Source organism: Tachypleus tridentatus, unplaced genomic scaffold (assembly GCF_004210375.1).
Source record: "Tachypleus tridentatus isolate NWPU-2018 unplaced genomic scaffold, ASM421037v1 Hic_cluster_1, whole genome shotgun sequence".
NCBI classification, from domain to species: Eukaryota; Metazoa; Arthropoda; class Merostomata; order Xiphosura; family Limulidae; genus Tachypleus; species Tachypleus tridentatus.
In genome coordinates, this window is record NW_027467777.1 from 19,314,276 (window position 1) to 19,326,357 (window position 12,082).

Sequence of the window (12,082 nt, forward strand, 5' to 3'; positions counted from 1 at the left end):
TCAACAGTCTGTAGTAATTGTTGATGTAGATAATGAAGGAACAGTAGTCATGTTATCAACAGTCTGTTGTAATTGTTGATGTAGATAATGAAGGAACAGTAGTCATGTTATCAACAGTCTGTAGTAATTGTTGATGTAGATAATGAAGGAACAGTAGTCATGTTATCAACAGTCTGTAGTAATTGTTGATGTAGATAATGAAGGAACAGTAGTCATGTTATGAACAGTCTGTAGTAATTGTTGATGTAGATAATGAAGGAAGTCATGTTATCAAACAGTAGTCATGTTATGAACAGTCTGTAGTAATTGTTGATGTAGATAATGAAGGAACAGTAGTCATGTTATCAACAGTCTGTAGTAATTGTTGATGTAGATAATGAAGGAACAGTAGTCATGTTATCAACAGTCTGTAGTAATTGTTGATGTAGATAATGAAGGAACAGTAGTCATGTTATCAACAGTCTGTAGTAATTGTTGATGTAGATAATGAAGGAACAGTAGTCATGTTATGAACAGTCTGTAGTAATTGTTGATGTAGATAATGAAGGAACAGTAGTCATGTTATCAACAGTCTGTAGTAATTGTTGATGTAGATAATGAAGGAACAGTAGTCATGTTTCCAACAGTCTGTAGTAATTGTTGATGTAGATAATGAAGGAACAGTAGTCATGTTATGAACAGTCTGTAGTAATTGTTGATGTAGATAACGAAGGAACAGTAGTCATGTTATCCAACAGTCTGTAGTAATTGTTGATGTAGATAATGAAGGAACAGTAGTCATGTTATGAACAGTCTGTAGTAATTGTTGATGTAGATAATGAAGGAACAGTAGTCATGTTATGAACAGTCTGTTGTAATTGTTGATGTAAATAATGAAGGAACAGTAGTCATGTTACCAACAGTCTGTAGTAATTGTTGATGTAGATAATGAAGGAACAGTAGTCATGTTATCCAACAGTCTGTAGTAATTGTTGATGTAGATAATGAAGGAACAGTAGTCATGTTATGAACAGTCTGTAGTAATTGTTGATGTAGATAACGAAGGAACAGTAGTCATGTTTCCAACAGTCTGTAGTAATTGTTGATGTAGATAATGAAGGAACAGTAGTCATGTTATGAACAGTCTGTAGTAATTGTTGATGTAGATAATTGAAGGAACAGTAGTCATGTTATGAACAGTTTGTAGTTATTGTTGATGTAGATAATGAAGGAACAGTAGTCATGTTATCAACAGTCTGTAGTAATTGTTGATGTAGATAATGAAGGAACAGTAGTCATGTTATCAACAGTCTGTAGTAATTGTTGATGTAGATAATGAAGGAACAGTAGTCATGTTATGAACAGTCTGTAGTAATTGTTGATGTCGATAATGAAGGAACAGTAGTCATGTTATGAACAGTCTGTAGTAATTGTTGATGTAGATAATGAAGGAACAGTAGTCATGTTATGAACAGTCTGTAGTAATTGTTGATGTAGATAATGAAGGAACAGTAGTCATGTTATCAACAGTCTGTAGTAATTGTTGATGTAGATAATGAAGGAACAGTAGTCATGTTATCAACAGTCTGTTGTAATTTTTGATGTAGATAATGAAGAAACAGTAGTCATGTTTCCAACAGTCTGTAGAAATTGTTGATGTAGATAATGAAGAAACAGTAGTCATGTTTCCAACAGTCTGTAGTCATTGTTAATGTAGATAATGAAGAAACAGTAGTCATGTTATCAACAGTCTGTAGTAATTGTTGATGTAGATAATGAAGGAACAGTAGTCATGTTTCCAACAGTCTGTAGTAATTGTTGATGTAGATAATGAAGGAACAGTAGTCATGTTATTAACAGTCTGTAGTAATTGTTGATGTAGATAATGAAGGAACAGTAGTCATGTTATTAACAGTCTGTAGTAATTGTTGATGTAGATAATGAAGGAACAGTAGTCATGTTATCAACAGTCTGTAGTAATTGTTGATGTAGATAATGAAGGAACAGTAGTCATGTTTCCAACAGTCTGTAGTAATTGTTGATGTAGATAATGAAGGAACAGTAGTCATGTTTCCAACAGTCTGTAGTAATTGTTGATGTAGATAATGAAGGAACAGTAGTCATGTTATTAACAGTCTGTAGTAATTGTTGATGTAGATAATGAAGAAACAGTAGTCATGTTATCAACAGTCTGTAGTAATTGTTGATGTAGATATTGAAGGAACAGTAGTCATGTTATTAACAGTCTGTAGTAATTGTTGATGTAGATAATGAAGGAACAGTAGTCATGTTTCCAACAGTCTGTAGTAATTGTTGATGTAGATAATGAAGGAACAATAGTCATGTTATTAACAGTCTGTAGTAATTGTTGATGTAGATAATGAAGAAACAGTAGTCATGTTATCAACAGTCTGTAGTAATTGTTGATGTAGATAATGAAGGAACAGTAGTCATGTTATCAACAGTCTGTAGTAATTGTTAATGTAGATAATGAATGAACAGTAGTCATGTTATCAACAGTCTGTAGTAATTGTTGATGTAGATAATGAAGAAACAGTAGTCATGTTTCCAACAGTCTGTAGTAATTGTTGATGTAGATAATGAAGGAACAGTAGTCATGTTATCAACATTCTGTAGTAATTGTTGATGTAAATAATGAAGGAACAGTAGTCATGTTACCGTCATTCTGTAGTAATTGTTGATGTAGATAATGAAGGAACAGTAGTCATGTTATTAACAGTCTGTAGTAATTGTTGATGTAGATAATGAAGGAACAGTAGTCATGTTATCAACAGTCTGTAGTAATTGTTGATGTAGATAATGAAGGAACAGTAGTCATGTTATCAACATTCTGTAGTAATTGTTGATGTAAATAATGAAGGAACAGTAGTCATGTTACCGACATTCTGTAGTAATTGTTGATGTAGATAATGAAGGAACAGTAGTCATGTTATTAACAGTCTGTAGTAATTGTTGATGTAGATAATGAAGGAACAGTAGTCATGTTATCAACAATCTGTAGTAATTGTTGATGTAGATAATGAAGGAACAGTAGTCATGTTATCAATATTCTGTAGTAATTGTTGATGTAGATAATGAAGGAACAGTAGTCATGTTATGAACAATCTGTAGTAATTGTTGATGTAGATAATGAAGGAACAGTAGTCATGGTATCAACAGTCTGTAGTCATTGTTAATGTAGATAATGAAGAAACAGTAGTCATGTTATCAACAGTCTGTTGTAATTGTTGATGTAGATAATGAAGAAACAGTAGTCATGTTTCCAACAGTCTGTTGTAATTGTTGATGTAGATAATGAAGAAACAGTAGTCATGTTATGAACAGTCTGTAGTAATTGTTGATGTAGATAATGAAGGAACAGTAGTCATGTTATCAACCATCTGTAGTAATTGTTGATGTAGATAATGAAGGAACAGTAGTCATGTTACCGACATTCTGTAGTAATTGTTGATGTAGATAATGAAGGAACAGTAGTCATGTTATCAACAGTCTGTAGTAATTGTTGATGTAGATAATGAAGGAACAGTAGTCATGTTATCAACAGTCTGTAGTAATTGTTGATGTAGATAATGAAGGAACAGTAGTCATGTTACCGACATTCTGTAGTAATTGTTGATGTAGATAATGAAGGAACAGTAGTCATGTTACCGACATTCTGTAGTAATTGTTGATGTAGATAATGAAGGAACAATAGTCATGTTATTAACAGTCTGTAGTAATTGTTGATGTAGATAATGAAGGAACAATAGTCATGTTATTAACAGTCTGTAGTAATTGTTGATGTAGATAATGAAGGAACAGTAGTCATGTTTCCAACAGTCTGTAGTAATTGTTGATGTAGATAATGAAGGAACTGTAGTTATGTTACCGACATTGTGTAGTAATTGTTGATGTAGATAATGAAGGAACAGTAATCATGTTATTAACAGTCTGTAGTTAAGATTGTTAATTAAGGTACGGTTGTCATGCTAACAGCTCTCTGTTGTTGTTAAGCTAAATTATTACATTGTCCTTTTATATAAGTCTACTGTAATAGTATTAACTTGGTATACTACTAGGTGGCGTGGCTTCTGGTAAAAAATCAGACTTTGATAGCAGTACACACCAAAGTAATCTTAAGGAGTGACCGATACAGCGTCTCTCATGAGAATTTCCGCACATGGCAACTGAAGATACAAAATGTCACAGAAAGTGACAGTGGTTACTACATGTGTCAAATTAACACCCCTGTCTTTAAAACAAAACCTGCTTACCTGGAAGTAGTCGGTAGGTAGCGCTGTTTAGTTGTACTGATTCTTATGAATACGTTAGATTATGCTTATAATGACTAAACACAGAATAAAAGAAAAATTTATAACATGTTCTGGAATTTAACATTTGGTGTGAATAATATTTTAAAATAACATGTCTCTAAAAGTCATTGGTTAAAATATTTGCATGGAATCCAATCATAACGTTTTAGTAGCAGTTCCATTTTTTACTCTGGTTCTAAATCTCAAATTAGGTTAGATGTTTAATAAATTAGGGTTAATTAGTTCACGGATAATCCATCATAGATAATAAGTTACAAAGATATGATTATGGAGATAGGATAATTGGTTGTGAAAAATTATCTTATGTTTAATTACACCCCGTGAATGATTTTGTAAATAATTCAATATGGTAAAACACAAATTAATTTGCCATTCTCGGGTACAGCTATAAGTCTACAGATTTATAACGCTAAAATCAGGGGTTTGATTCTCTTCGGTGTGCTGTAAGAAACACACACACACAAATTAATTACAATTTAGTAACCCAGTTTGGAAACGTAACATCTTAATCTGACTGATTGCCTGATAAGACAACGAAACTTACTTTTTAATTGGTAGAAGATTTGTTTTAAAATCATTATTTTTATTGTTTTCAGATTTGAATGTATTTTATGGATTACAGAAAAGTGTATTTTAAAATGAATTGACTTGTGTTAGTTCTGTGTCTCAGGCTTTCCTGGATTACAAAGAAAAAGTCATTGAATACGACTCCGGTTTTCTGGACTATAGTTAAGTGTAATTCAAAACGAATCTATTTCTCTTTGTACTGACTATTGAATTACGTACAACACGTGATGTTTAAGTAGCTTCCAGTATTGTACGTTGCTATTCCTTCAGTTAAGAAAATTTGTTTGTCGTGGCAGTTCCTCCCTCGTTTGACGTCGGTACAACGAGTAACATTACAAGTGTTACAGAGTATTTGCAAAACGTGACGCTCACGTGCAACGCCACGGGACACCCGGTCCCTTTGATCAAGTGGTGCAGAGAAGATTCGAGAAGTTTTAAACTTGGAGATAGACAAGGTAAGAAACAAAGTGAAAGTTTTAAAACTCATCCATTAAGTTTTGTAAAACTAATGATAGTGTTAAGCGTTACACTTAGATTTATTCACCAATATTGCTAATCTGATGACCCTAACAACTTTGAGCCTAAGCTTTATTATCCTGATTGGCGTAACAACAACATAGCTGATGGTCAGAGTTTTGTTTCTACCGCCAGCTATAAATCATATACTGGGAGAGCGAAAAAAACTCTTCCGGAGTTCTATTCTACAGGATGGCTACCGTGATGAGTGACTACCGTGATGAATGGCTACCGTGATGAATGACTACCGTGATGAGTGACTACCGTGATGAATAACTACCGTGATGAGTGACTACCGTGATGAATGACTACCGTGATGAATGACTACCGTGATGAGTGACTACCGTGATGAATAACTACCGTGATGAGTGACTACCGTGATGAATGACTACCGTGATGAATGGCTACCGTGATGAATGACTACCGTGATGAATGACTACCGTGATGAATGACTACCGTGATGAATGACTACCGTGATGAATGACTACCGTGATGAGTGACTACCGTGATGAATGACTACCGTGATGAATGACTACCGTGATGAATGACTACCGTGATGAATGACTACCGTGATGAGTGACTACCGTGATGAGTGACTACCTTGATGAGTGACTACCGTGATGAATGGCTACCGTGATGAATGACTACCGTGATGAGTGACTACCGTGATGAATGGCTACCGTGATGAATGACTACCGTGATGAGTGACTACCGTGATGAATGGCTACCGTGATGAATGACTACCGTGATGAATGGCTACCGTGATGAATGACTACCGTGATGAATGGCTACCGTGATGAATGACTACCGTGATGAATGATGCTACCGTGATGACTAATGACTACGTGATGAGTGACTACCGTGATGAGTGACTGATGATTACCGTGATGAATGACTACCGTGATGAATGGCTACCGATGATGACCGTGATGAGTGACTACCTTGATGAGTGACTACCGTGATGAGTGACTACTGTGATGAATACCGTGATGAGTGACTACCGTGATGATGGCTACCGTGATGACTACCGTGATGAATGACTACCGTGATGAATGACTACCGGAATGAACGACTACCGTGATGAGTGACTACCGTGATGAATGGCTACCGTGATGAGTGACTACCGTGATGAGTGACTACCGTGATGAATGACTACCGTGATGAGTGACTACCGTGATGAATGACTACCGTGATGAGTGACTACCGTGATGAATGGCTACCGTGATGAATGACTACCGTGATGAGTGACTACTGTGATGAATGGCTACCGTGATGAATGACTACCGGGATGAATGACTACCGTGATGAATGGCTACCGTGATGAATGACTACTGTGATGAATGGCTTCCGTGATGAATGACTACCGTGATGAATGACTACCGTGATGAGTGACTACCGTGATGAGTGACAAATGTATACAACTTCCTAGTAGCAGTATCATATTTGAAACAGACATGGTAGTTAATAAATGTATACATCTTTCTGGTAATAGTATTATTGTTGAAACAGACGTGATAGTTTATAAATGTATATAATTTCCTAGTGGTAGTATCATTGTTGAAACAGATGTGGTAATTAATCAATGTATGTATATAATTTCATAGTATTAGATATTATTGTTGATACAGACGTGATAGTTTATAAATGTATACAACTTCCTGGTTTACGTATTATTGTTCAAACAGCTATAGTAGATAAATGTATACAACTTTCCATTAGTTGTATAATTGTTCGAACAAATATAACAGTTAAACGTATACAGCTTCAGTGTACTAATATTATTGTTGAAACAGACGTGGTAGTTAATAAATGTATACAATATCGAATAATAATATAATTGTTGAAACAGACGTCGTAGTTAATAAATGTATACAACTTCATAGTAGTAGTACTATTGTTGAAACAGATGCGGTAGTTAATAAATGTATACAACGTCATAGTAGTAGTACTATTGTTGAAACAGATGCAGTAGTTAATAAATGTATACAACTTCATAGTAGTAGTACTATTGTTGAAACAGACGTGGTAGTTAATAAATGTATACAACTTCATAGTAGTAGTACTATTGTTGAAACAGACGTGGTAGTTAATAAATGTATACAACTTCATAGTAGTAGTACTATTGTTGAAACAGGTGCGGTACATAATAAATGTATACAACTTCATAGTGGTAGTACTATTGTTGAAACAGATGCGGTACATAATAAATGTATAAAGCTTCGAAGCAGTTGTATCATTATTGAAAAAAGATGTAGAAATTATATGTATACAACTTCAGTGTAGTAGTATCATTGTTGAATCGTACATGGTGGTTAATAAACATAATCAATTTTCCAGTTATAGTATCATTGTTGAAACAGACGTGGTAGTTAAGAAGTGTATGCAAAGTAAAGTAATAGAATGTTTGTTGACACAGACGTGGTTTTTAATAAATGTATACAATTTCCTAATAGTAGTATCATTGTTGAAACAGACGTGTTAGTTAATAAATTTATACAAGTTCTTAGTATTGGATGTTATTGTTGAAAGAGATGTGGCAGTTAAATATATACAACATCCTAGTATAAGTATCATTATTGAGAGCGACATGGTAGTTAAATGTATACAACATCAGTGTAGTAGTGTCGTTGTTGAAACAGACGTAATAGTTAATAATTCTATACAACTTCACAGTGCTTGTATCATTGTTGAAACATACGTGATAGTTAATAATTCCATACAACTTCACAGTACTTGTATCATTATTGAAACAGACGTGATAGTTAATAAATGAATACAACTTTCTAGCAGTAGTATCATTTTTGAAAGAGAGAAGGTGGTTAATAAGTGTATAGAATTTCAAGTAGTAGTATTATTGTTGAATCAGATTTAATAGCTAATAAATTTATATAACTTTCTTGTACTCGACGTAATTGTTGAAACTGATGTCGTAGGTAATAAATATATATATATTTCTAGTGTAAGTATCATTGTTGAAACAGACGTAGTAGTTAAATGTATACAATTTCAATGTAGTACTATCATTCTACGAACGTATGTGTTCGTTAATAAATGCATACAATTTACTAGTAAAAGTATCCTTTTTGAAACAGACAAGATAGGTAATAAATGTACATAATTTACTAGTAATAGTATCATTGTTGAAACAGACGAGATAGGAAATAAATGTATACCATTTACTAGTAATAGTATCATTGTTAAAACAGACGAGATACGTAAAAAATGTATACAATTTACTAATAATAGTATCATTGTTGAAATAGACGAGATAGGTAATAAATGTATACAACTTACTAGTAATTGTATCCTTGTTGAAACAGACGAGATAGGTAATAAATGTATACAATTTATAGTAATTGTATCCTTGTTGAAACAGACGAGATAGGTAAAAAATGTTTACAATTTATAGTAATTGTATCCTTGTTGAAACAGACGAGATAGGTGATAAATGTATACAATTTACTAGTAATAGTATCCTTGTTGAAACAGACGTGATAGGTAATAAATGTATACAATTTACTAGTAATAGTATCATTGTTGAAACAGACGAGATAGGTAATAAATGTAAACAATTTACTAGTAATAGTATCCTTGTTGAAACAGACGAGATAGCAAATAAATGTATACAATTTACTAGTAATAGTATCATTGTTGAAACAGACGAGACAGGTGATAAATGTATACAATTTACTAGTAATAGTATCATTGTTGAAACAGACGAGATAGGTGATAAATGTATACAATTTACTAGTCATAGTATCCTTGTTGAAACAGACGAGATAGGTAATAATTCTATACAACTTCACAGTACTTGTATCATTATTGAAACAGACGTGATAGTTAATAAATGAATACAACTTTCTAGCAGTAGTATCATTTTTGAAAGAGAGAAGGTGGTTAATAAGTGTATAGAATTTCAAGTAGTAGTATTATTGTTGAATCAGATTTAATAGCTAATAAATTTATATAACTTTCTTGTATTCGACGTAATTGTTGAAACTGATGTCGTAGGTAATAAATATATATATATTTCTAGTGTAAGTATCATTGTTGAAACAGACGTAGTAGTTAAATGTATACAATTTCAATGTAGTACTATCATTCTACAAACGTATGTGTTCGTTAATAAATGCATACAATTTACTAGTAAAAGTATCCTTTTTGAAACAGACAAGATAGGTAATAAATGTACATAATTTACTTGTAATAGTATCATTGTTGAAACAGACGAGATACGTAATAAATGTATACAATTTACTAGTAATAGTATCATTGTTAAAACAGACGAGATAGGTAATAAATGTATACAATTTACTAGTAATAGTATCATTGTTGAAACAGACGAGATACGTAATAAATGTATACAATTTACTAGTAATAGTATCATTGTTGAAACAGAAAAGATAGGTAATAAATGTATACAATTTACTAGTAATAGTATCATTGTTGAAACAGACGAGATAGGTAATAAATGTAAACAATTTACTAGTAATAGTATTCTTGTTGAAACAGACGAGATAGGAAATAAATGTATACAATTTACTAGTAATAGTATCATTGTTGAAACAGACGAGATAGGTGATAAATGTATACAATTTACTAGTAATAATATCCTTGTTGAAACAGACGAGATAGGTAATAAATTTATACAACTTTCTAGTAGTAGTAGTATTTTTGAAACGGACGTGGTAGTTAATAAATGTATACAACTTTCTAGTAGTAATAATATTTTTGAAACGAACGTGGTAGTTAATAAATGTGTACAACTTTCTAGTAGTAGTAGTAGTTTTGAAACGGACGTGGTAGTTAATAAATGTGTACAACTTTCTAGTAGTAGTAGTATTTTTGAAACGAACGTGGTAGTTAATAAATGTGTACAACTTTCTAGTAGTAGTAGTATTTTTGAAACGGACGTGGCAGTTAATAAATGTATACAACTTTCTAGTAGTAGTAGTATTTTTGAAACGAACGTGGTAGTTAATAAATGTGTACAACTTTCTAGTAGTAGTAGTAGTTTTAAAACGGACGTGGTAGTTAATAAATGTGTACAACTTCCTAGTAGTAGTAGTATTTTTGAAACGGACGTGGTAGTTAATAAATGTATACCATTTACTAGTAATAGTATCCTTGTTGAAACAGACGAGATAGGAAATAAATGTATACAATTTACTAGTAATAGTATCATTGTTGAAACAGACGAGATAGGTGATAAATGTATACAATTTACTAGTAATAGTATCATTATTGAAACAGACGAGATAGGTGATAAATGTATACAATTTACTAGTAATAGTATCCTTGTTGAAACAGACGAGATAGGTAATAAATGTATACAATTTACTAGTAATAGTATCCTTGTTGAAAGAGAGATGAGGTAGTTGATAAATGTATACAAATTACTAGTAATAGTATCATTGTTGAAATAGACGAGATAGGTAATAAATGTATACAATTTACTAGTAATTGCATCCTTGTTGAAATAGACGAGATAGGTAATAAATGTATACAACTTACTAGTAATTGTATCCTTGTTGAAACAGACGAGATAGGTAATAAATGTATACAATTTATAGTAATTGTATCCTTGTTGAAACAGACGAGATAGGTAATAAATGTTTACAATTTATAGTAATTGTATCCTTGTTGAAACAGACGAGATAGGTAATAAATGTTTACAATTTACTAGTAATAGTATTCTTGTTGAAACAGACGTGATAGGTAATAAATGTATACAATTTACTAGTAATAGTATCCTTGTTGAAACAGACGAGATAGGTAATAAATGTTTACAATTTATAGTAATTGTATCCTTGTTGAAACAGACGAGATAGGTAATAAATGTATACAATTTACTAGTAATAGTATTCTTGTTGAAACAGACGTGATAGGTAATAAATGTATACAATTTACTAGTAATAGTATCATTGTTGAAACAGACGAGATAGGTGATAAATGTATACAATTTACTAGTAATAGTATCCTTGTTAAAACAGACGAGATAGGTAATAAATGTATACAACGTTCTAGTAGCAGTAGTATTTTTAAACGGACGTGGTAGTTAATAAAGTGTACAACTTTGTAGTAGTAGTAGTATTTTTGAAACGGACGTGGTAGTTAATAAATGTGTACAACTTTCTAGTAGTAGTAGTATTTTTGAAACGGACGTGGTATTTAATAAATGTGTAGAACTTTCTAGTAGTAGTAGTATTTTTGAAACGGACATGGTAGTTAATAAATGTGTACAACATCCTAGTAGTAGCAGTATTTTGGAAACGGACGTAGTAGTTAATAAATGTGTACAACTTTCTAGTAGTAGTAGTATTTTTGAAACGGACGTGGTAGTTAATAAATGTGTACAACTTTCTAGTAGTAGTAGTATTTTTGAAACGGACGTAGTAGTTAATAAATGTGTACAACTTTGTAGTAGTAGTAGTATTTTTAAAACGGACGTGGTAGTTAATAAATGTGTACAACTTTCTAGTAGTAGTAGTATTTTTGAAACGGACGTGGTAGTTAATAAATGTGTAGAACTTTCTAGTAGTAGTAGTATTTTTGAAACGGACGTGGTAGCTAATAAATGTGTACAACTTTCTAGTAGTAGTAGTATTTTTGAATCGGACGTGGTAGTTAATAAATGTGTAGAACTTTCTAGTAGTAGTAGTATTTTTGAAACGGACGTGGTAGTT

At 32.3% G+C, this 12,082-nt stretch overlaps 1 protein-coding gene across 2 annotated transcripts in view; it reads left to right on the forward strand.

Annotated features, from left to right (window-relative positions):
* LOC143241918 (lachesin-like) overlaps positions 1-12,082 on the forward strand; it is a 65,789-nt gene that overhangs the window by 27,136 nt on the left and 26,571 nt on the right. For both annotated transcript variants that reach the window (XM_076485225.1, XM_076485224.1), the window contains exons 4-5: positions 4,059-4,266; positions 5,177-5,335. In XM_076485225.1, coding sequence (XP_076341340.1) covers positions 4,059-4,266; positions 5,177-5,335 — 367 coding nt within the window. The remainder of the gene's footprint in view (positions 1-4,058; positions 4,267-5,176; positions 5,336-12,082) is intronic.